The sequence below is a fragment of the Delphinus delphis genome, chromosome 19, assembly GCF_949987515.2.
Source record: "Delphinus delphis chromosome 19, mDelDel1.2, whole genome shotgun sequence".
NCBI classification, from domain to species: Eukaryota; Metazoa; Chordata; class Mammalia; order Artiodactyla; family Delphinidae; genus Delphinus; species Delphinus delphis.
The window spans coordinates 13,947,302-13,973,223 of record NC_082701.1 but is presented as its reverse complement, the minus strand read 5'-3'; the positions used below and the strand labels follow the sequence as shown (position 1 = coordinate 13,973,223).

General features: G+C 39.8%; 1 protein-coding gene across 2 annotated transcripts in view; it reads right to left on the bottom strand.

The window, feature by feature from the left end:
• Positions 1–11,936: 11,936 nt before the first annotated feature.
• PITPNC1 (phosphatidylinositol transfer protein cytoplasmic 1) overlaps positions 11,937–25,922 on the bottom strand; it is a 257,389-nt gene continuing 243,403 nt past the window's right edge. Inside the window, exons 9-10 of one of the 2 annotated variants that reach the window (XM_059998411.1) lie at positions 20,549–20,667; positions 16,415–16,553 (exon numbers count right to left, since the gene is read on the bottom strand). In XM_059998411.1, coding sequence (XP_059854394.1) covers positions 16,548–16,553; positions 20,549–20,667 — 125 coding nt within the window. In that variant the 3' untranslated portion in view covers positions 16,415–16,547. Of the gene's footprint in view, positions 16,554–20,548; positions 20,668–25,922 lie in introns of both variants that reach the window. The other variant, XM_059998410.1, reaches the window with a different exon arrangement.

Here is a 25,922-nt window from a genome sequence, read left to right as displayed (position 1 = left end):
CTGTGTTTGGAATTTGAGGTCAAGCAAGCATTTGTAGTTTAATTGTAATAGGATGATAGGGAAATGGGAGAAAAGACCTGGGTTGAGGGGTTTTAGATGGGTGGGCAGAGTCAAATGCTCACAGAACCCAACAATCTTCAGGAAGAGTTTGGGCTGGGCAACTTGTCATCACCAGGGGTCCAAGTTGAAGTCAGAGGAGCCCTGAACAGTGACCAGAGCTCTGGAAAAGGGAGTGCTGGCAGGTGAATGAATAAACACCCTGAGAAAGGTCTGGCCACCGGAAGTAGTTTCCAGTCACTGGACTGAGGATCAGGGTGAAGCAAGAGCAGGACAGGGCTTCAGATCTGGTTGGAAAACCCTGAAACTTCTCCCTTGTCTCCCAGAGCCAAACTGTACCAATGCATTTGTTCATTTCCCAAATACTGATGAGGGCCTAGGAGCTGTGAACTCCGCAGCGAAGGAGACAGGGGAAGCTCCTCATCTCAGAGAGCTCGCAATCCAGTGGTGGGAGACAATCTGCTCAAGAAAAGTCTCCCTAAAGATGAGACCTTTCCACTGAGATTTGATGGACAAGAAGGGGTCAGGTGAGGGGGAGATTAGATGATGATGAGACTGAGGCAGGCAGGGACCTTAATTTTGTAGGGCTCTCTGTAAGCTGGCTGAGGAGTTGGCATATTCTAAATGCAATAAGAAGTCATTGAAGGGTTTTAAGCTAAGGTCTGACTTCTGTTTCGAAAAGATCATCCTTGCTCCCAAGTGGAGAATGGTTCAGAGGTGAATAAAAGTAGAAATAGATATACCAGTCTCGAGGCTCTGGCATTCTTCTAGATGCAACAGATGGTGGTTTGTGGTAGGTGCTAATAGTGGAGATAGAAAAAAAATGCACCAATTCAGGGTGGGCAGGGTCAACAGGATGGCGGATGGATTGAGTGTGGCAGTGAGAGGAAGAGAGGAATTAAGGGCATGTTTTGCCTTGAGGGACCAGGTGGGTTGGGATGTTCTTTACTGACACGGGGAAGGAGATGATTTCTCAGGGAGTGGTTTGAGGAGGTAGACCCAGAGTTCTATTTTGACTGTGTTCAGTTTGAGATGCCAAATAAGTGGGTAGCTCCTCGGATCCTGGCATTCCTGGCAGAGGCTCAGGTTGGAGATGTAGGTTTGGGCCTCATTGGCACATGGAAGGTGTCTAAAGCAATGGAACCCGAGTAGATCCCAAGTGCTGTTGATTTTATCTTTTAAAATTCGCTCCAGTGGCTCACCTCTCTCCTTCTCTACTGCCACCCCTCAAGTTCAAGCCCCTCTTACTTGGCCACTGTAATTGCTTCCCCGTCTCCCTGTTTCTCCACTTGCCCACTTCCAATCTGTAGCCAGTATGATCTATTTAGAGTTCTAATCAGATTATGCCATCTCTGCTTAAAATACTTTAATACCTTGGTCTCAGGAGGAACAAGATCAAATCCTTACCTGACCCACAAGTAGGGCTGACAAACAAAACACAGGATGCCCAGTTGAATCTGAATTTCAGATAACACATAATTGTTTAGTATAAATATATCCTATGCAATTATTCATTGCATATCCGAAATTAAATTCAACCTGGCATCCTGTTTTTTTGGCCATGCCATGTGGTACTCAGGATCTTAGTTCCCCGAACAGGGATCGAACACACGCCCCCTGCAGTGGAAATGCAGTCTTAACCACTGGACCACCAAGGAAGTCCCCATCCTGTATTTTTATTTGGTAAATCTGGCAACCTTTTCCACAAGGGCTTTGCAAGATCTGACCCCTATTACTCTTTCCTGCCTCATCTCTCATCAAATATCCCTTGTTTCCTGACTCAAGCTATATTGTTTTGGAATAGGCTATGCCCTCTCCCACCTCAGGGCCTTTGTACGTGCTATTTCCTTTGCTGGGAATGCTTTTAGCTTCTCCTAAATCAACTAACTGCCGCATACTTTTCACATCTCAGTCTCCACTGAATAGCCCTCTTTTCCTTGTGTTCTATGCTCTCCTAGTATGATGTAACTTTCCTTCACTGACCCTGTATCAAGTAGCAGTTACACATTTATTTGTGTGATTATGTAAGTATTATATATCTTTTCCATTAAACAATAAGGTGAGAGACCAGATTTATTTTTGCTCACTTCTCTGTCCCCTGTGCTCTCCTAGTGTCTGCTACATAACAGGCACCATGAAAGGAAAAAAGGAAGGAAGGAAGGAAGGAAAGGAAAAAGAAAAAAAGGATGAAAGACTGTACTAGATTATAGAATAAACTATATCAGGACCAGAATGAGGAATGAGGACCAAAGCAGAGATTGGCCCTGTGACCCAGTTCACAAGGAGGGCCAGGAGGGGATGCAGGCTGAAGATAAAGCACCCAGGTCAGCCTAGGAGGAGGGTAACTTAATAGTTTTTCTCAGTGTTTTGGGGATGGGGCTAAAGAAGAGGTTTGAGGCTGCTTAAACTCTTTCTACCCCTAAACTCTATTTGGTCTGGCAAATGGGGCAGCCTGAGGGTGGGTACTGATGGGCTTATTTGTGGAATTGCTGCTAAGGGAAAGGTCAAGTGGGTCTGGGCTAGGCCCCTGTTCAGCTCTCTGGGAACTGTTTCCCACCACTCCCATGTCCCATGAGTCAGTATGAGGGTGTGTATGGATTAAAGACAAGCAATGCAACTAAGCCCCTCCTTCTCAACCAGCCCTCCAAAATAATTTCATTCTATTCTTAGCCTAAACTTTTAGTTGACTACCTTTTTTTGTATAAATACAGATTTATAAATTGCTTACGTTTTCTCTTAGTAATGAAGTCAGTAGGAAAGGAGCAAGAGGGTTGGTGCTTTTGACACAAACATTTCCACTTTTCTGCTAAACATTTTTTTGGGGGGCTGTCTTCATGGCAAATGTTAGCTATACCTAGTTTTTTTTCTCATCTAAAGTTTAATGTTTGGAAATAGAGTGGCCACTTATGCTTAGAATTTTGCAGTTTATGTAGTTTTCGTATCAATAAATTATTTTTTATGGAACTAAATTAGATTTAATTCCAGTAAAATTAAATTCATTATCTCAAAAAACAGATGACTTCTTCCCTGAATTACATTTAATTAGTATCTATAAGTGTTATTAAAAATATGCACACACACAAGGAATCCCCAAACTCTAGAAGAGCTATGTTCCCAAAGCTAGTTTGAGAGTCAGTTGTTTTGAACTCAGTCCAAATTTCCTCACGCTCTTTAGGGAAACCAGGCAAACCTCAGTGCAGCTGAAGGACCATGAGTATCACCTTTATGTTAGCGTTCAAAACCCCAGAGAGCATGGTTCAATAGCAAAATGTTTTCTAGAGTTTGGGATGTCAGAAAGACATCTTTTTTTTTTTTTTTTTTTTGGCACGTGGGCTCAGTAGTTGTGGCTCTCAGGCTCTAGAGCACAGGCTCAGTAGTTGTGGCACATGGGCTTAGTTGCTCCACAGCATGTGGGATCCTCCCGGACCAGGGCTCGAACCCATGTCCCCTGCATTGGCAGGCAGACTCCCAACCACTGGGCCACCAGGGAAGTCCCAGAAAGACATCTTTATCTGCTAGAATCTAGACAAGGGTGGTGGCTTCCATTGTCTCAGTGGGGGTAGGCGATGGGGTGGTGGATTTGAGGGAAGGTCTTGGAGACCCAGTGGCAGGCATTACGGAGGCTGGGACTAGGGTTAGAGAGCCATTATGTGTACAGCCATTATGAATAACCCAGATGTTTGAGCTGGAGACCACCTTTTAGAGGAAAGTAAAAGCCTCCAAATAGGAGGGAAGAGAATACCACGTGACATCTTAGGGGCCCCCTTTATAGGTTCCAACGGTCCCTCTGAGAAGAAAGACTCTCAGATTGTCCCCTCGGAAGATTTTGAGGTATTCTACTTTTTAATCCACCTTTCCTTGGTTTTCACTTGAAGAATCAAGGAAGATGCAGTGAGGAGGGGAAGGAAAGGAACTCACCCAAAACAATGAAAATAACTGATTCATATTTGGATCCAGATTTGAAGTGGCTAATGTTTAAGCTATGGACGCTTCTTTGGGTACATTTGGTTTAATTTTATTTAAAAGGAATCAATGAAGAGTTTCAGCTGAGGTGCTGGTATTACTTAGCAAAACAAATTAACAAAGTTTTGGCCTTTCTCTTAAACTTTTCTGTGTATTAATCAGATCTGATTCAAAAGCTATTCATCAGGTTGGGGAGGGTATCTTATTATGCTAAAAAGCTTTTTCATCTAGATGTAAATTAGACCTAGCATATCAGAAAAAAGGGAACTTTTGGACATCTTTATATTCTGACAATAACATCATATTTCTCAAAAGAATCTGAATATAACACACTATTGACCCACCAGATAAACTGAATTAGTCAGTTTGTTGTTGTTGTTTTAAAAATCGAAGCACCCTCATTTAATTCTCTTTACTGGAGTAAAACATAATTATTTTACAACTTGCATGCATGGAAATGAGGCAGGTTTTGCATGTCTGGATTCATCTGTACCATTCTTTTCGAGCAGAAACGTCTTTCACCTTATTCTTGAAACACCATTCTTTTTACTTAAGGTGTTGTTAATGTTTGTTTAAGTCCTAGAAAAGGAATACAAATTTGCACTTCTTACATATGTTTCTTTTGGAAAACTTGTTTCTAGAAATGACATTTCAACCTACTTCCCAACTGCTTTTAGCTACCTCGTGTGGTTGAAAGGAAGAGACTCACGCAAAATAGACTCAAAATGAAAGGAGCTTCACATAATGATGGAGCTCTAGGGAACAGCCATCCTCTCTTCCTCATGATCTACCTGCTCTTTCTTTTTTTAAGTTCTTAAATTTTATTTATTTATTTATTTTTGGCTGTGTTGGGTCTTCCTTGCAGTGCGTGGGCTTCTCATTGCGATGGCTTTTGTTGCGGAGCACGGGCTCTATGTGCACAGGCTTCAGTAGCTGCAGCACATGGGCTCAGTGGTTGTGGTGCACGGGCTCAGTAGTTGCGGTGCACAGGCTCTAGGCACGCGGGCTTCAGTAGTTGTTGAGAGTGGGCTTAGTTGCTCCACGGCATGTGGGATCTTCCTGGACTAGGGCTTGAACCCGTGTCTCCTGCATTGGCAGGCGGATTCTTAACCACTGCGCCACCAGGGAAGTCCCTACCTGCTCTTTATCATGGAGCTTTTGTCTGAATTTGCCTGTACCCTCTCTTCTTCTCATGATTCTTCAGCAGCAGCTTCTGCTACCAAGTAGCAATCTTATTTTTACATACCTGCCATTAAGATATAAAATACGCCACTTACTGTTACACTTGAAGAAATGAACGCTCAGAAAGATGCAGTGATTTGCCAACATCACACAGCTTTAGAACACTTCTGTTAAAAAATGCAATACACAGGAAAGTATGTTTACCGGCTTATCAGATATTTTTCCCCCACAAAACAATCCTTTAAAATGTCTGATACAGGCTATAAAATGAATGAAACTTGAAAACATTATGCAAAGTGACATAAGCTAGATACACAAGAACAAATATTATATGACTCCATTTACAGAAAATATCCATAACAGGCAAATTTATAGAGACAGAAAGTAGAACAGAGGCTATTGGGGGCTAGAGGGAGGGAAGGATAGGGCGTTATTGTTCATTGGGTAGAGTTTCTGTTTGGGATGATGAAAAATTTATGGAAATGAGTGGTGATGATTGCACAGCATTGTGAATATACTTAATGCCACTGAATTGTACACGTACAAACAGTTAAAATGGTAAATTTTATGCTTTGTATATTTTACCGCAATTTAAAAATAGCCAAAAAAAAAAAAATGTTTGAGAGCTGTAGTATGTTTTAGTAGAAAGAAAAACTGATACGGCCTCAATGATATATTTTCTTTGTTTTTATTTATTTAATAAATTTATTTATTTAATTTATTTTTGGCTGTGTTGGATCTTCGTCACTGCACGCGGGCTTTCTTTAGTTGAGGCGAGCGGGGGCTACGCTTCGCTGTGGTGCTCAGGCTTCTCATTGCAGTGGCTTCTCTTGTTGTGGAGCACAGGCTCTAGGCGAGCGGGCTTCAGTAGTCGTGGCACACGGCCTCAGTAGTTGTGGCACATGGGCTTAGTTGCTCTGCAGCATGTGGGATCTTCTCAGACCAGGGCTCGAACCCGTGTCCCCTGCATTGGCAGGCGGGTTCTTAACCACTGTGCCAACAGGGAAGCCCTTTGTTTGTTTTTAAAAGTAAAGGTTCTGTGGGGCAAGGTGAGGGGGGTGGGGTGAGGGGGCTTCGCTATAAAGGGACAGTATTCGAGAGTTCTGCAGTGATAGAATAGTTCCATGTATTGAATGTGGCAGTAGTTACATGAAGCTAAACAGGTGATAAAATTGCGTAGAACCAAACACATACACACTTGCACACACACAAATGGGTGCATGTAAAACTGGTGAAATCTGAATAAGCTTTATGGATTGTACCCATGTCAGTTTCTTGGTTGTGATATTGTATGGTAGTTATACAAGCTGTTATCATTGGGGGAGGCTGGGTTAAGGGTGTATAGGACATCCATGTACATTTCTTTGTAACTTCCTTTGCAGCTATAATTATTTCAAAATAGAAAGTTGACATCAGCACACAAACTGGGACTTCCCTGGTGGTCCAGTGGTAAAGAATCTGCCTTCCAATGCAGGGGACGCAGGTTTGATCCCTGGTCGGGGAAATAAGATCCCACACACTGCGGGGCAACTAAGCCCGCTCTCCACAACTACTGAGTCCACGTGCCTCAACTACAGAGCCCACGAGCTCTGGACCCTGCGTGCCACAATTAGAGAGAGAAAATCCGCACGCCACAACTAGAGAGAAGCCCGCGCCACAGTGAAAGATCTCACATGCCTCAATGAAGATCCCGCATGCTGCAACTAAGACCCGACACAGCCAAAAAAATAAATAAAATAAATAAATATTAAACACACACACACAACACTGACAACAAAAAAGTAAAGACTGCAGTCAGATTCTGAACTAACTTGCAGGTAAATCTGATACCTTGTCCTTATTATGAGTGAGAAACGGCCATTCTCCCTGAGAAAAATTCTCTATTCCCCAGGAATGACTCTCACGTGGCTCAGGAGGGGATGACACACAGACTGTTACCTTCCTTTTTCGGAGCATGTGTGCAATCCATCATCGCATTCTTTCCAAGAAGTTAAATGAAAAGACTTTGAAAGGACTCTGCTCTGTCCTTACCAAGGTTCTATTAGAACCAGGAAATCACTGATTCTAAACTAAAATTCTCGAGTTTTTACTTTGATTTTCTCTTGGTTAAAAAAAACAAGCAAAAAAACCAACCAAACAAAACTTGTTGGCACATATATGGTAGTTTTCAGGAAATACTCAAGTAAAAATGCATTAAATGTTTGTTATCAATGAAAGCTTGAAAACAAAATCACTTAAAATTGATATTTGTTCAGAAACCGACTCTGGAAACAAACTTATGGTTACCAAAGGGGAAAGGCTGTGGGGAGGGATAAATTAGGAGGTTGGGATTAACATATACACACTAGAATATGTAAAATAGATAATCAACAAGGACCTACTGTATAGCATAGGGAACTCTACTTAATGTTCTGTAATAACCTGTATGGGAAAAGAACCTGAAAAAGAATGGATATATGCATATGTATAACTGAACCACTTTGCTGTACACCTGAAACTAACACAACATTGTAAATCAACTATACCCCTACATAAAATAAAAATTAAATTAAAAAAATTGATGTTTGTTTATTCAATAAAATGCAATTCCTTATGCTTTTCTTTCTGTAGTAACCAGTCAACACTTCTAAGCTAGGGAAGGCATGGAACATTTAAATAAATCAGAGAACTTCTTTGTCTAGACTTGCCCTTCATCATATGAACACCCCAAAAGAGAATATTAAGACATTAAACAAAGAAAGGACTTAACGTGGGAAGTGGATGCTAGCCATTGCTTAATAACTTGAGAATAGTGAACTTTTAAAACTACAAATACTTGTTTAAAAAGACAAATGTTCTAGGGGCTTCCCTGGTGGCGCAGTGGTTGAGAGTCCGCCTGCCGATGCAGGGGACACAGGTTCGTGCCCCGGTCCGGGAAGATCCCACATGCCGTGGAGCAGCTGGGCCTGTGAGCCATGGCCGCTGAGCCTGCGCGTCCGGAGCCTGTGCTCTGCAACGGGAGAGGCCACAACAGTGAGAGTCCCGCGTACCGCAAAAAAAAAAAAAAAGACAAATGTTCTTATTCATACACTCTCAGTGGAATTGTAAATTGGTACAATTTTCTATGGAAGAGATATTGTCAGTAAACACTCAAAGTCATAAAAATATTTATATCCTTTCCACCTTAATGAGAGGCCTGCGCACCGCAACGAAGAGTAGCCCCTGCTCACTGCAACTAAAAAGAAAACCTGAGCACAGCAACTAAGACCTAATGAAGCCAAAAATAAATAAATTTATATATATAAAATATATATATATATATATTTATATCCTTTGACCTAGTAATTCAATTTCTGGGAATTTATCCAAAACAAATAATTAGAAAGAAGACATAGGGACTTCCCTGGTGGTCCAGTGGTTAAGACATTGCCTTCCCATGCAGGGGGTGCGAGTTCGATCCCTGGTCGGGGAGCTAAGATCCCACATGCCATGTGGCCAGAAAACCAAAACATAAAACAGAAGCAACATTGTAACAAATTCAATAAAGACTTTAAAAAATGGTCCACATCAAAAAAATCTTAAAAAAAAAGACATAAACTATATTACAAAGATGTTCCTAACAACCCTATATATGATAACAAAATCCAGAAAATAACCTATATGCCAAATACTAAAGCAATGTTTAAGTAAATGATAGATTTCCAACCCAATGGAATATTACACAGCTATGAAAATGATGGCCATGTTATGTACCAAACGTAAAGGTGTATATAAAATAATTCAAGATCCTTGAAGTGTTTTGTAGAAAGGTATGCATCTATGAGTTACCTTCCGCAGAAGAAAGAGCAAATTCCAAAGTACTTAATGAAGGTAAAAAGAAAATTCATGATCTTGGGTCCGTATAATAGATTTTAACAAGATGCAAAGAAATGCAATAACCCTAAGATAAGAGTGGGAAAATTCAAACTCGTAGGCATGTTTCTAAATTTCCAAGTTGTGTTCTGGGAAGAGGTATAGCACACGTTAATACTGATGACTGTCTTTAACAGCAGACTGCACATGGAGAGCAGCAAGCTATCTTTGGACTGCTCTGAATATAATCACTTGTGTGCTGAAGATCACAGAGTGAGTCCCAAGTGTTGCTAAAGAGCAGTAAACTGTCAGCATCTTGCATGCATGCAGAATCCCTTGGGAGCAGGAAAGTTGTTTTGGAATACGATTTTTTAAAAAAAATCACAAAGGTCCAGATTTGTCTGCCCTCAAACACCCTTGAGTAACAGACGGCCAAATCTCCTTTCTATAAGTTAAAGGAGGGGGAAATGATGATTCCCAGTCCTTAGTGTCTGCCTTTAGTGAAGACAGCTGGTACTTCTAGTTAAACATAATTATCCCCTAAATTCCAGGTGTTTAATTCAGCTGTTTAATGTTGCTGTACCGAATGGCTGGATTCAGAAGGACCTGAGGCCATATCCAGTTTCTTTGGCTACTTATTAGCTCAAGTCCTCCATGCTGGGACCGGGCAAGAATATTAAGGCAAAGTTAGTTCCAGGCCATTTCCAATTTTCCCAAGTGAAGGAGAAGTAGTTAAATGTTTGGACTTGAATGAGATATCCTACTAGATTAGATGCTGTAGAAAAGGGAGAATTTATGGAGGTGTGGAATACTAGAGGGCTAAAAATTAAGCAGAGAAAGTCAATAAACTGGTAAACAGGGCTTGTCTGGATCAGCCACACAAGTTACAGGCTCACACACACACACCACACACACACACACACATGCACACATGCACGCACATGCACATGAATGTACACGTACACATAGGTTGATTGTTGTTCCAAAGCCATCAAAGCTTCAGGCTTGAGACTAACATTTTCATTTAGGGATATTTCAGAGCAGGGCTAGGAGAAACGATACATGACTGATCTTAAACCTGAGAGGCCAAGGTACAGTTGGAAGCTGGAGGCAAAAAATCCCAAGTGAATATAGTGAAGGAAACAGGAAGTTTTAGAAAAGAACGTGGGTGTGCAGAAATCTAAGAGTAACACTCAAATGAGATAACATCATGATTAAAAGCTGTACAGGGAAACTGGTGATGTGATAAATATCTATACATTTAACATCAGGCAACCTATATAGTTTGGCCCCAGGAAGAAACAGCCAGCCTGGCTGTACCGAGTTCGCTTTCAGCCAGCAACTACGTGTGGGAAGTTCGTGTGTTTTGAAGAACAAATGAAAAGGTACACGTGCCACAACTGCTGAAGCCTGCGCCACAGCAACGAAGACCCAATGCAGCCATAAATGAATAAATAAATATTTTTAAAAATGGCAGGGCAGGAGTGGTAATGGTGAATTTGCAGCTCGAAACTCAAGCATGTTTTGATTAACTGAATTAGTGTACGTAATCTGGCGACCATCTTCAGTGTGTCATGGTGCACTGTCAGAGGAAGCTGTGGCCTGGCGCAATCAGAGATTGAGGCACACAATGTGGATGCTCCTCGGCATATACCTGGACAAAACTCTAATTCGAAAAGATACACGCACCCCTATGTTCACAGCAGCACTATTCACAACAGCCAAGACATGGAAGCAACCTAAATGTCCATCGACAGAGGAATGGATAAAGAAGATGTGGTACATGTATACAACAGAATATTACTCGGCCATCAGAAAGAATGAAATAATGCCATTTGCAGCAACATGGATGGGCCTAGAGTTGATCATACTAAGTAAGTCGGACAGAGAAAGACAAATACCGTATGATATCACTTATATGTGGAATCTAAAAAATAATACAAATGCACGTATCTACAAATCAGAAACAGACTCACAGACATAGAGAATAGACTTGTGGTTGCCAAGGGGGATGGGGGGGTGGGGGAGGGAGGATTGGGAGTTGGGGATTAGCAGATGCAAACTATTATATATAGAATGGATAAACAACAAAGTCGTATTGCATAGCACAGGGAACTATATTCAGTATCCTGTGATAAACCATAGAGGAAAAGAATATGAAAAAGAATGTACATATGTATAACTGAATCACTTTGCTGTACAGCAGAAAGTAACACAACATTGTAAATCAACTGTACTTCAATAAAAAGAATCATAATATGGATACTGACACGCATTACAGGATTGAATAGGAGGGAGAGGTGTGTCTCTGCTTAAGCTCCGAGGAGACTATTGAAAGATGGGTGCTGAAGCATTTCTGTGCTCCTCCTCCCGTCCCCAGAGGACGCTTTTGTGAACAACAGGAGCTACTTGAGATGGAGAAACCACCGTCAGGTCAGAGCCATTTCAGCGCAGCTTACCTGGCTTGCCCTGCGGTGGAGAGGATCTGGTGTCCCCCCTAAGGTGGTGTTCCTACAGATTCCCTGGGGGATGCTTTACCTTGGTTACCACTCAAGACTCTTGCCTCACATTTGATGAGGGGTAACCAAGCACCTGATGGGTGGATGGATGAGTCTGCATGTGTATCCCACCGGGTTATATTCACTTTGGGTATTTTTTGGCTGGAGAGTTAGAGCTGGCACCCAGGCATTTCTTACCAAGGGCCCAGCCCTGAAGACACCATACGCCTATTAGCAGGCCAGGCTTCTTTGCACACAAGTCCCCTAGAACTGGGTCTAAGTTCCGGCCTTTGGCTTGTTCTTTCTCCCTTGATAGCTTCTTTCCCATCAACCCCCAAGCTCCCAATAGTTAACATTCCCTTGGGAAGATCTGAGAAAGAGAGAGAGGAAGCTACACTTGGAAAGAAGATTGCTTTGTACTTTATTTACAACAGAATGTAAGAAAAAGTAAGTTATTATCAATAATAAATAACTGGGAAAAAAACCACAAAACAGCCATAAAATGACACAGGAGGATGGCGTGTGAGGATCAATTTTGTTTGCTTTGCTTGCTGTCTATAACACTGTGCAGCCCAAAACTTGGTCCCTCAGCTGTGGCAGTGGTATATTGACTCATTTAATCAAGATCTCAGCTCGAAATGTAAACGCTAAAAATTACACTTGAAGCTACATACAAGTGGCACAGGTATAACATCAACTCAAAGAACCTCTCCTTGGTGACACACACAGACTGAAGGGAGACTTGCAATTCAACAGACAGGCTTTCGATTTTAAGCAAAAACATTGAGAGGCTTACCCTGAAGCACCTGTTAACTTAACGACAAAATAACAATAACAGCATCTGGAAAGGTCTCAACAGATTCACATTCTCTTATTGCACTAACTCCTAAAAAGCTTAAACACTTACATTTCAAATGAAACAGATTGTTTTGAAGGTAGAACACAGAAGAATCTGGTATGTGTTGCCTCTGTATGCCATTGCCATGCTCTTGTGTAACACTCGGTTTCAGCAGGAAAGAATAGTTTTAAATGATTTATGATCAAGTGCAGTCACTGGTTTTTTTTTAATTTCAAGAATTATGGCTTAGATGGCATATCGTCACCCAGCCTACTGAATCAGATGATCAGAAAGGGACTAAAACTATTTAAACAATCTTTCCCATTGGATTATCTGAGTACGTATTACACGTGGAGTAAATTATTCTCTGGCCCTTCTGAAAAGTAAAATTGTTGTTGACCTATGCCAGCCAGTGACGTGTCGTCTCTGAGCCATTGAAAAGATGCTAAGGCGAGTAGAATTTTAAAATACGCATAAATCCATTAGCCTTGAAATTTTCATGGAAAAATGATTTTTTGAGAAGTGTCAGAATCTATTCTCTTAGGTCACTGTTTATCACAGTGTCTTGGAAGAAAACCACATAACTTTTGGGGGTCTTTTTGTGTTTTTTGAGTGTCTACATTAGACACACACAATTGTGCTATTTAGAGATTTATTTTCACAACCAAAAACATGGCTAATAAATACCTCCAAATAACTTAAAGCCATTTTCCCTCACACAAATGCAAGACCAAAACAGAAGGGTTTATAAATTCGTTCACCAGTGGACTCATACTGTTTTGGTTATCATGTAGTAACAAAAATGTCACGGACTCCTTTGTTGTTATGCTTCCTCTTTGCTTTGTCTTATTCCAGCCCAAAAGTAGGAAAATGAAATGGTCTTCAGAGCTGACTTCTGACAAAGTTTATGCAGTAAAAACACCAAGGGCTTCTTATCCTGGGAAAGCACAGCTAAAGCAACAGTGCTGTACTATAGCCAACGAAAAGCACAAGGGCATTTCGTAATTTGAAGTCCATTCAAAGTAATGAAATCTATGGTCATTTTGATGGTCTCCACTAACATGAGAGACAAAGATCGGGTGAACATACATGTTATTCTGTGGATTATTTATTTTAAGTTGGCTACCAGAGACTTAAAACTGGTGGTGTCGGATTCACTATATTTATATATATACAGGTATAGTACAATTTTGGTGAACAAGGTTGAAGGTTTCCACATTGCAGACAGAGGCACTGAGTTAAGATTCTATTCTTCCCCTAAACATGCTTAATGAATTCAAGTTCCTGCTTTTTTCTTCTTCTAAATTTCCATCATGCAGCCACTTAATTTCCAGCCTTATAGGAATTAATAATGTTCTATATACACATTCATCGCAGGCTTGTACCCCACAATAAACAAATTCATGTATGGAGACTGTGAAATGACTCTTGACAATCAAGACAAATAAAATACTGAAGTCATTTATGCCCTGTGATGACTGGACTAAATATTCAAAGCAGCTAAAGGGATATCTGCACCCGTCTCCCCCCCACCCCCGTGAAAATGCACACAAACCACATGTAGACAGAAAAACTGAACATACTTTAAGAGCACACATATTTGTTGGCTAAGAATTACACTATCAGTGGTAGTTTTGCAAGTAATGTCTGTGGTATTGTACTGGCTATAAGAGAAAGAAAACTCACAGTAGGAAACCAGAAATTAGCTTTCTAAAGCATATAGAATTGCTGACCTTGATAGCAGAAGCTACTTTACAAAAATGGAAAATTAGCAATGGCATCAACAGAAAAACTAGGTCTAGATGTGTGAACAGCACGCACAAAATAAATTCATTCCATGCAAAAATCACGATCCCACCCCCTCCTGATTTCAGCTTGCAAATGGTAAGCAAATATACACACTATGTCACTGTCTTCTGAAAGGAGAATTTTACTTCCAAAGGGAAACATTCTTGTTAAGTGCTACTGTGTCGAAAGAGAGCCATTGAGAAGTCCAAGAGGTCTTGATAAAAGATTGAGTTTTCCCACAAGCAAAAATCATGCTACCATACCATGCAAAGGCGGTGTCTTACTATGGTGCTATCATTCTTAGGGAAGAGATGCACTGTTGATCTAAGCTATTTGCAATGGGTTCCCTTTGAGTTCTGGGTTTATTTATTTATTAAGCTAAATGTCAACCTATAGATAAAGAAATGATCTTGACAATCTGACATATGACTTAGAACACTTGGTGCTGGGCTCATGGGACCAGCACCTGCACCTTGGGAGAGTCTGTTAACTGGAAGGACACTAGGCAGAGTGCTGTGCTCTGAGAGAGAGAAGCAGGCAGGGTCCACTGGCTGAGAGGCTGTGTAAGAGGAGGAGGATACCCTCCTTGGTCTATGTACTGTCCTTTGGAATCTGTGTTTGGGGAAGGTCCCTTTCCTGAGGTTGGAGGTTATGGTCAGGAAGGCTAGCTGGGGCCTTGGAGTTGCCCAATTACCTTGTTCTCTTCCTCTCTTGGAGGACAAAAGGAAATGCCAGATTCTGTTTGCTCTTCTTTCTGTGTTTAAAGGCAGTGAGGTGCGAAGGTGGCAGTCTTCTCTTTAGATCAAAGGAGAGTTCTCTTTCTGCCACTTTGGTGAGTGATCTTGTCTCCCATCAACCTTGAGTCTAATCTTGCATTACCAATACTCTCAGAAAAGAAAGCTAGACAGAGGGGCATCTTTTATCACTTTTCCTTGTTACTCTACAGATAGGAGTCAGCCATTCTGCTCATTTTCTCCTCCCACTCGACTGTATTCACTCGACTTTTGTGACATTCCCAATATTTGGATTTCAAGTAAGGAGCAAGAGAATGACTATCTTTTCTAAGGTCTAGTGATGGGCAATCCGTTCAGGGAGGTCTAGATGTTATTAAGAGTAAAATGAGGAAGGGGATGGGAGACAACTCTGACAGTGTTAAAGTCCAGGTAGTTTACTCTATCCTTGAACTTCTTTGAATGGGTAAAGAGTCAATGAATTCTACTCAATTAATTGCAAATTCTGAGAATCTTAAAGGATGACGGAAGGTGATAGGTCAAGGTTCGTTGGTACCTGTAGAAAAAAAAAGACGTTTGCCTCACCTGGGCCTATTGGTTCCTAAACCAAACCATCCCCAAATCAGACAGTTATGGTCACATTCATCCATGTAATTCTTAAAGATTTCTGAGGCCACAAGGGCACGAAGGGGAAAGTTATTAAAAGACAGAAACAAGTGGAATCTTTATTAAATTCTGTGAAAGGTATAAATAAGTTACTGTTAATTGCACTTGGAGCCTCTACATGTTGATAATTAAAATTTCCAAAAAATTTAAAGAGTTAATTAGGCCCCAAATCCTGAGTCAGACTAACGCAAATAGGAATCTCAGTAACTACTGGTATTCAAGTATTGGTAAGGAGCAGTTCAAAATTTAACAATTAGGTATATTATGCCTGAGAATATTTTTGAGAATTTCAGGTTTGATGGGAGGAAACTGACTTCACTATTTCACTACACCTTGTAACACAGTGGTGCAAAGTTTTCATTTATTTACCCTTGAAGTCCATGCCAACCTCATCAAATGCCCAATAAACAAGGCTTCCTCCCTGGCATCCAGCTGTGGCTACAGAAGATCCCTTCTGTCCTTTGCAAGTCTTACATCTTACATCTAATATGACGCTGTGTGGCATACTTAAGGAATCATATGTGAAATTACTTAACTACATGCACACTCAAAAGATCAAAGGGACATGTTTGAGTGACAAAGCAGTCTTTTTCTATACGAGATTATTAAAAAAAAAACAACAAACAAAAAAAACAAGACCCCAAACCGAAAATATAAAACCCCATGAAATATTCTTATGAAGTTACTCTGCTTTAGGCCGACATGGCTTATCTGAAGAATGTATGCCAGGTAAATTCAGGGTGGCTTTTTTCTCAGGGTCTGGAAGCGTGAGAGTTTCTGGGGCAGACTTTTTCCGGGGCCGATCTTTGGGAACCGACAGAAATTCTGGCGCATCTGTGGAGAGAGGAGTGGATGGAGCGCTGGAAGGGGCGCTGCGGACTGAGGACGGCAGCAGGGGAATGCTGGAGATAGAAACGGCAGGGGGGAAAACGCCAATTTTCTTGTTGGTGGCTTCCTGAGTGGCTCGTTCAAATTCTCGGACTTCATCCATTGTCATGTCTTAAAGGAAAAAAACAGAAAGAAGAAAAAAATGAGCAGGTATTTAGAAGAGATGCAAACGGATTCATCTCTCTGCCTGTTTTTAAAGGACCCATCAGAACTCTATGATAAGGGGATCTCTCCAGATTATAAACCCAAATTATCATCGAAATGCTAAGCCCTGAATTTTTTTCTTTTTACTGAGGCAGACCTCTGAAAAAAAAAAAATTCCTTTATGAGTAACCATCCAAGGTTGTCCAAAGCACTTTTCAGTGAGTACTTTAAGTATTCTGAAAAAAGAACTTATCAGGAGAGTACAGAAGCACACCGGAGCTGTGTGTGTCTGTGTGTTGTGCGTATGGTATGGTATGCAGAGCTATTATTAGACTTGGCCATCTTTTCTATAAAGGGAAGATTATTAAAGCAATCAATGGCCCCAAAATGATACATACTATTATCCACTTTAGATCGTGAAAATATAAGTTCACCTTTATAGGGTAAATAGGCAGATCATCAGAATTTTTCAACATGCTATCCTCTTATTCAATGAATATACTTTATGTATTCTAGGGGTTACTTGTTTCCCGACTGTGTATCCACCCTGAGATTTTTCAGACGCTGTGTTTTAATTATTTCTTCTTAAAAAATAAGTAAGATATGACAACAACAACAACAAACTCTGCTAACTATCCCCAAACCAAAAAACCGAAACCATTCCTCAAGGAAACATAAAAAGAAAAAGAGCAGAGAACAAAAGGATAGTATCACATAATGGGTGAGAATTTTATTTAAAAGAAAAAAGAGCATTATTTGGCATTCAAGAAATAAATTCAGTGACGCCTCATTTAACAGGCATTGTCAGATGGTGTAGACTTTCCAAATACCTGAAATGTTATTACGTGAGAAAGTAAAAAAGAAAAATTCCTTTAAATGTAAACCCTTCCCTAATGTAACTACAGTGAATAACGTATTATATACACTTACTACATTTTAGACATAATACACTGAAGGAATATCACTGTGTTACAATACAGTGATGCCTTCTTTCTTAGGGCCGGTTTGCTTTATATAGTTTAGTATCTCTTCTCTCATTCTTAGAAACTCTATTATTATTACTACTACTATTATGGTTATTATTAATTACTCTCAGTCTGGCTATCCCTGGTATCTTTTGCCAATTTTATTACTGGTAACAGGGAAAACAGATAACTGGGCATATTAGAAAAAGCTCAGTGAAGGCCTAAAAGCTTGTAAAATGTGAAATCTGCTGCCCATGGATTTCTACATCTGTTTTAGCTTCCAGAGACCCATTTTTCATTTGTGGCCTCTCCCATGACCTTAGTAGGTGATACCACATTAGATGATACCACATAAACTAGTATGAAACATAGAGCCCCTTTGGAAATACTAACTATGGAGTTAATATAGTATTAATCATTAGGATATATATATAGAGAGAGAGAGAGAGAAAGAGAGAGAGACGAGAGACAGAGAGACAGAGAGAGACAGAGAGAGAGAGAGACAGAGAGTCATATAACATATGAGCAAACCAGGAATATTGCGCAAAAAACCAAATCCTTAAGAGGATTTCCTAGGAACAATTATTAAAATTTTCTGAAAGGAAAAAGTTCTTACAAAGGAAATAAAAAATTATGCCTGTGTTGACAGAATATGAAATTCAGAATATAGCAAGAACTGCACCTGTAAACTTACCACTTTAAAAAAATACTAAGACTATTAAACAAGCTCAGAAATAAGATTAAGTTCTTTAAAAGGAGGTATTTCAAAACAAAATTGAGAAGCAGTCGCATAGCACAGGGAGATCAGCTCGTGCTTTGTGACCACCAGAGGGGTGGGATAGGGAGGGTGGGAGGGAGGGAGACGCAAGAGGGAAGAGATATGGGGATATATGTATATGTATATCTGATTCACTTTGTTATAAAGCAGAAACTAACACACCATTGTAAAGCAATTATACTCCAATAAATATGTTTAAAAAAAGTATACGAAAAATAAAAACAAATTGAGACTCAGAAAAATTTCAGTGAACGTCAGCAAAATCTCAGCAGTATGTTTCTGCTATAATAAATGATATCATCTTTGAAAAATCAGGTTTTCTATACAAGTGGCTGAATATAGTGCTCCACTCCACACATCCAGCAGGGGGCAGAAATCATCCAAAGTACAGAAGTTTGATTTTACACTCCCGTTCAGAGTCTCTTAGAAGTTCTCTTCCTTGAAAGTATTGAACCTACTCAATTGAATAGGAGACTGTTATTTTCCTTATTGCCCGTGGCCATGGATGCTCATTTTGCCTAATTTCAATCTAGTTTGTCTCTACTCAGGTCAATGATTTAAATTTACTGAGCACCCATGCAGTTTTTATTCCTGATGGACAGCAGCCCCTTGATTTCAACTTTTTCATTATGATAGAGAAGAAAAATATAGAAAAATAAATGACCCCCAATTTGATGGAATTCAAAGAATAAGGGAAATGGTGGTAAGCATTTAAAGGTAACCACGTTGGGACTTCCCTGGTGGTCCAGTGGTTAAGACTTCGCCTTCCAATGCAGGGGGTGAGGGTTCCATCCCTGGCCGGGGAACTAAGATCTCACATGCCTCCAGGCCAAAAAACCAAAACATAAAACAGAAGCAATATTGTAACAAATTCAATAAGGTGTAAGAACTTAGAATGAGGAAAGCACTGTTTAGTATCCTTTGGCTACCTGGCATCTTCCCCTTTCCTCTGGCTTCCTTTGTCTTGTGGTGCTTATATATAGTGAGTGGCTTTCAGAGAGCAGCTGAGAGGGAACAGGTGTCTAACGTTCCTAAAGAAAAGGTAATTGAAAGTGATAGAAATTCAAGGACAGTTTCCTTAATGAGCACTTCTAACTTTAGAACAGGGAGAGAGGAAAGGGGAAGTCCTATAGGAACTGGTCGGTGCCTACAGAGGAACACCTCCTGATCCAAAGAGCTTTCTGCAAATCCAATCACTGCATCCAAAACGGGGAGGAAGTCCATTTCAACCTCAAGGGCAGTCACATGCATCCAATAGCAGCACATAGGTTTTACAGGGCACATTCCAAAGACATGCTCTCAAAAGTTCACTAGAAATTTCCAAAGTGCAACCAAAGGTCTTTGCATATCTAAAGCATTTACAACGATAGCCATCTGTCAATTTTCTGTAACTACGCTGTCAATTTCTTAAATATCTAACGTGTATTACTGTGGGGCTAACAGACATGTGGGCTCAAGCTGGCACCCAAAGAGATCACAGCTCTGGCCAAAGATACATTTAAATGACTTGGCGATTACATTTTTCTTTGTTATCTGTCACTCCTCTTCATTAGCACGAATGATTGAGATAGAACTATATTTAAGATGCTGGCATACACCGTACGGTCAGCTCTCAATCACCAATGTGCCATTAAATAACCTCAGGTTCTCTGATGCTTAAGTCCCGGGCTAGAGCTAGCTCACCACACCTTCGCTGCTCAGCCAGTATGTATGCACAGATGGCAGCCCCATCTGGACATGAACCTAAGTAAAAAGGAAGTGATTGGGTCAGATAGCCATAAAGAGCCCTAGAAAGCATTTCAAAGCAAATGTAAAGAAACCTAAAATACTAGATGAGCCAGAATGAACGACTTAAATGAATGAGTGTTAACTATGTCTTTAAAAGTTACTGGCATTGATGGTCTAGCTTTCTTAGGACGTCTGTTTTCACCCCTCTGTTCTTTTGTGGTGCAGGCCACACAATGTTTCCACTCTACATGCTCTTGGTTTTACGACCGAAATAACCCCCGAGTCAAGCGGCGTTAAAGAATGGAAATGTCTGGAAGCAAGAGGTAACACTGTCCAATTAAGACCCAGCTCAGGTTCTTCACCAACAGCCTCTGGGTGATGACGCTTTTTTGTGGAAGTTTGAGAACTGATGCATTTGAAGTCTTTTCAAAGATCAGTTTATGTGTATGTTTGGTAAAGGGTGGGCAACATGTTTTAAAAATTCTACATACACTTGTTTGGGCCTGGCTCTCTATGTCATCCACAGTGGAGGAATGCTGATTGCAAACTTTTATGTTGGTTTGTTCATGCATGTTTTTCTCGTATTCCCGAACATCATCCATTGTCATATCTGAAAGAAGGTCAAGATGTTGGCAACTTCCGTTATTAAATCCAAACTTTCAATGGGGGAGACTTCAGGGGAAGATGGCAGCTTAGCAGAAGCCAGAGAGAGGAGTAAAAAGCAGGGAACTCACTAACTTTATGAAGAGTCAATCATAAAGTTAGGCAAACCAGCCAAAGGGGGAGTGAATACAAGGAAGTTAAGTCAAAATAGTCTTAGAACTGAAAAGAGTGGAAATTATTTAGGGGTGATTCTTGTAAAATGAGCTAGGTGGGTAGAAAGTATTAGCTCGTGGATAGGGCTGTAGCCTGAGATCTCCTAAAAGCATGGTTAGAAGATCCCTTTAAGGGACAGGGTCAGGTCTGTGTGGTCTAATACTTACCTTCCATATACCTTTCAAAATAGATTTGGAGATTCTTTACAACAATGCATTCAACAGAAAGAACACTTTCATTGCTATTGTAAGAGACATGACGTAGAGGGCAGAGAAATGATGCTCACTGCTACCAGCGAGATTTGGTGCGATGCTCACACAGAGAGGTATTTTTGCACAGAATACATGGTGTCAGAGAGTACAGGTCTGCACTGAACTTCAAGTCTAGCATAATAGCACAAAGATGGGTGGCACTACTTCCACCCACACTGATCTCTAAATAAAATGGCACATGACATGATGATGTTTGGCCTGAGTCTTCACTTTTTCAGTATTTCAGAATGCTCATTTCTTAATCCAGTGGTTCTCAACAGGGGACAGTTTTGTGACATTTTTGGTTGTCACAACTGGGGTGGAGGTGCTACTGGCATGTAGTGGGTAGAGGCCAGGGATGCTGTGGCACATCCTACAGTGCACAGTCCTCCCCGCCTCCCCAGCAAAGAATGATTTGGTCCAAAATGTCAGTGGTGCCAAGGTTGAGAAGCCTTGTCTAAATCCAACTGATAAAAAACTTCAACAAAGAACCTGTTATCTTCAATAGGTGAAACATAAAAATAACAATTAGCCTCACATTAAATACTTCTGTTGCTTTATCCTCCACTCCCCACTCCACTCCTTGGTTATTTTACAACATTTTATTTGCAATTTCCCCAGTGGGCATTCTTCTGAGACTCTCACGGCAGAATTTAACTTCATGACTCTTTACAATGAATGGTACATGCACAACAATTGGTTAATCAAGCTACTGCCTTGGTCACTAGTTAGCTTGGTGGGGATGTAGAGCGGGTTATGTGCAGCTGGAATTTTTCCTTAAGTCGTTTCTGCATGATGTGGTCCGGTGTCTTTTTATATCAATCCATGTGTGTCATGTGAGAGTCTCTTCAATTCTAAAGGGTAGACTTGCCAGAAGTTTATGAATTAATTCAGGGTAGTCTTGCGGCCAAGATGGAGGGCAGCTCTAAATCCACGCCTGGGCTATTTTATTTAGCTGATGGTCCCCCTCCACACCCCGAAACCGTTAATCAAAAACGCTGTCCATAAGCAATGTAAGTATCAAGAAAGCCAAGCAACAGTCTGGCCAAGCAAAGAGCATGCTTTTCTTTTAGAAAATCAAGGCAAATGGAAAGCAGTAAAGAGATGCTGCTTTGTGATTAGAACAAATGCGTCTTAGTTAACAATAATAACATCCTTTCAATACAATCACTTTAATTTCAATGGCTGGTGATCAAAATTCTTAAACACAAATACACCTGGAATGAATACTTAGGTCATTTTAAGTTAAAAGTTTAAAATTTCTTCATACATATGTTCATTAGACACTTTATTTCCCCCCTTGCTGGCATGCCAGTAATTTTGAAAACAAAAACAAAGGCGGTTTCATTTCTTTGTTCTAGTGAATCTCAAAGGAAATCATTCTTTATTTTTAATTAGCTCAATGTTAAGAGAGGGGCTTAAACTGTGTGACTATGGGCTTTCAAAGATATCTCAATTTTTATGGATGTGAAGAAAGATTTAATAACAAAGATACTCATTATTATCTTGTTCATAATAGTGAAAAATTGAAAACAACTCAGGGGCCTGATGGTATTATGCAGCGGTTAAAAATGATGCAGAAGGATATTTAACACTATAGGGAAATGTCCTCGGTATATTGTTAAATAAAAAATTGGAGGTAAAAGAAATCATTTTTTTTTACCAGAAAAGCATTATATACACTTAAAAAAGACTTTTGAAAGGGTACACTTCAAAATGTCAAAAGAGTGATTGTTTTGAGGAGTTGGAATTATAGGTAATTTTCATTTTCTCCTTTTTGTTTATCTACATTTTCTAAGTTTTCTATATCAAATATGCATTACTTCTGTAAGAAAGAAAAAGAGAACATTATTTTAAAATCGATTATTTGAGGTCATTAGAAGATGGATACCATCAATTTGCAAATAGGTAAGATATACTTTTCTAGAATTTTTGCCTATTCTAGAAACATGATTCCTTTTTTCTTAAAATGAAGAGTTAAGAAACCAAGTTGCAGAAAATTTCATCTAAAAGAAAAAAAAAAAATCTCTCAATTAGACCACATAAGAATGAACATTTCTAGGGAGTTCCCTTGTGGCCTAGTGGTTAGGATTCAGTGCTTTCACTGCCGTGGCCTGGGTTCAATCCCTTGTCAGGAAACAGATCCTGCAAGCCGAGCAGCATGGCCAAAAAACAAAAACAAAAAAATCCGAAGAACATTTCTAGTAGTTCTCTAAAAGCTGATGATAATTTGGTCCCAGCCAATGCTGAAGGAAAATATTGGGCTGGCCTAAAAGTTCATTTGGGTTTTTCCATAAGATGTTATGGAAAAACCCAAATGAACTTTTAGGCCAACCCAGTACTTTTGTCTAAATCCTGAACTATCCCCGCATACCATACACGCTTATGGAAATGATGTCAACATTTTCAATATTCCTCAATAATTTATGGAAAGCCTAATTAAGTGAAAATGTTCCTATTCAGGTTATCTGGTAGAATGCATTATGTCTTGCTTCAGCAAAGTATATTACCTCAAAATCTACACATGAATCAATTTTTTAGTAAATTCAATTACACACACACAATGACAGATTACACTTTTGGAGATGATTCATCTTCATTACTGATTGATTTTCAATGATCAGAGTGACTTCTCACAGTTTAGGTTCAGATCTCTTTGCTCCCAGCAAACAAATGCTTATGTGTATCAGGGAAACTCAAAGGAATCGTATGTCAATTATTTTGCAAATAAACTGATCAATAATCACCCCTTACTTTATAGATTTGAAAGGTCATAATTTACTTTTCTTAAGTAAAGTTTCTTAAATGAAGTGTTCTTAAATAACACTGGCCTAACTCCCTGATTTAAGAGACTATTGGAACTAGTACCAAATTTCTTCTGATAAGGAAGGCATGTCCTAGTATCTTTGACACTTGGCTATACGAGTGTGACTGATAATCTGGGGGTATAAATGCTCTCTTCATCGCAAGATTTTCTGTCTTTGCCCTCTTGCAAGACCATTTCTGTCCTTCTCTTTCTCGTCCTCCTTCAGGTGAGGAGAGTAAGCAGACCCCAGACTTCTGTCCCAGCATGTAGAGGTCACACTGAATTGGCCTGGGTAGAAAGAACCCTTTTCTCTACCACCAGCTCAGCTTCGTCAAAGAAGCTCTGGATTCAGGGGATTCGTTAATTGAGAAGCTTCTTCAATTTCTTAAACCATGTACTAAGCAAGATATACCTCTGTATGAGTCTTGGTCTGCTTCAACTATTTTCTGCTTTGTTATAAAATGCGGATTTCACTTATTATTTACTCATTGAATCACTCAAGTAATGCATGAATTATTTTCCATAGAAATAATTCAAGTAGCACTGGATTACATAGAGAAAACAGAGTAATTCCTTTTAACTTCCCTTATCAACCCTGTTCCTTCTGGAGATAACTGCCAGATTTTTTCCTATGAATTCACGTGTATGTTACTATTACACACAGTCTCACTTAATTTCACATTTATGGAATCATACTATAGTATACCATACGATACATATTATTCTGGCTGACTTTTTCCACTAATGGGAAAAACATATTTCCATACCAGTATGTAGAGAACTACCTTATTCTTTTTAACTGTTACACACAATATTCATAGTATGAGTCGACCATAGTTTACTTGACCGTATTTCTGCTAATGGACATTTACATGGAGACTAGATTTTAGCTCTTATAAACAACACTACACTGAACAGCTTCGTATTTATATTCACGAACATGTGTATTCCTCAAGAATAAATATCTAGAAGTGGAATTACTGGGTCACAGGTTATTTGTACTTATCACTATCACTTTTTATACAGAAACTGTCAGTGTGTTCTCCCACCTATCCAAAACTGGATTATTATCGCTCTTTAAAACTTTGGCTATCAGATGGGCAAATGTCATATCTTCTTGCTGTTCTCATTACGTTTCTTGTGATTAGTAGTGAGGTTATTGGTCATTTGCATTTCTTCTTCCATGGTTTACCTATTTATGTTCTTAACCTTTTTTTTTTATTGAGTTGTTGGATTTTTGATTTATATACTGTAGATATTAGTCCTCTGTTGGCTACACATGTTGCAGATAGCTTCTGTTAGTCTTTCAACTTTGTTTCTGGTGGCAATTTTCTTTCAATCATTTTATTAAAGAAGGCAGGTTTATTTCACTGGAAGTGAAGGCAAGACTGTATATTTGAAAAGGCTTCAGGATAGAGGTCATTTGAACGTACAGAGAAACTGCAAATGACATGGAGCAAAGTGTCTGCAAGCAGAGATTTTCCTTCATTGTATTGCACAGCTGCAGTGGCGACAATTTTAATAAAGCATCATATACCCTAATTCAGTGGCCTGTCCAATGGCATATTATATTTTATTTCCTTCTACAAATGTTTTCTCTCTATTTCCAGGCTCCTCAGCCTACTGAAGTAATTTTTTTTTTTTTCTCTAAGTCAAAATGGAAGTCTTAAACAAGTGGTTGGTCAGAGGAAGCTCCAGCAATCATGAATTAGGTTTGATACACCTTTGACTCCAGCAGAATGGTGGCCATGCTTTGGGAAGTGCTTTTTTTCTTTTTTTTAAACTCTTTAAAATGGTTATAAATTCAACAGATGCTTGTTATAACTAGTTTACTTTTTTGTAGTGAAAGTAGCCAATCCTCAAGGCTTGGTGCATACCCTTTCCATGTAATTCAGACCACTAAGATCTAGAATTGTAATCTATAGTTGTGATTTTTTTCCCACAGTTCTTAATTTGGGGAGGTGGAGGAGGGCGCATCACAGATCCCTTTGA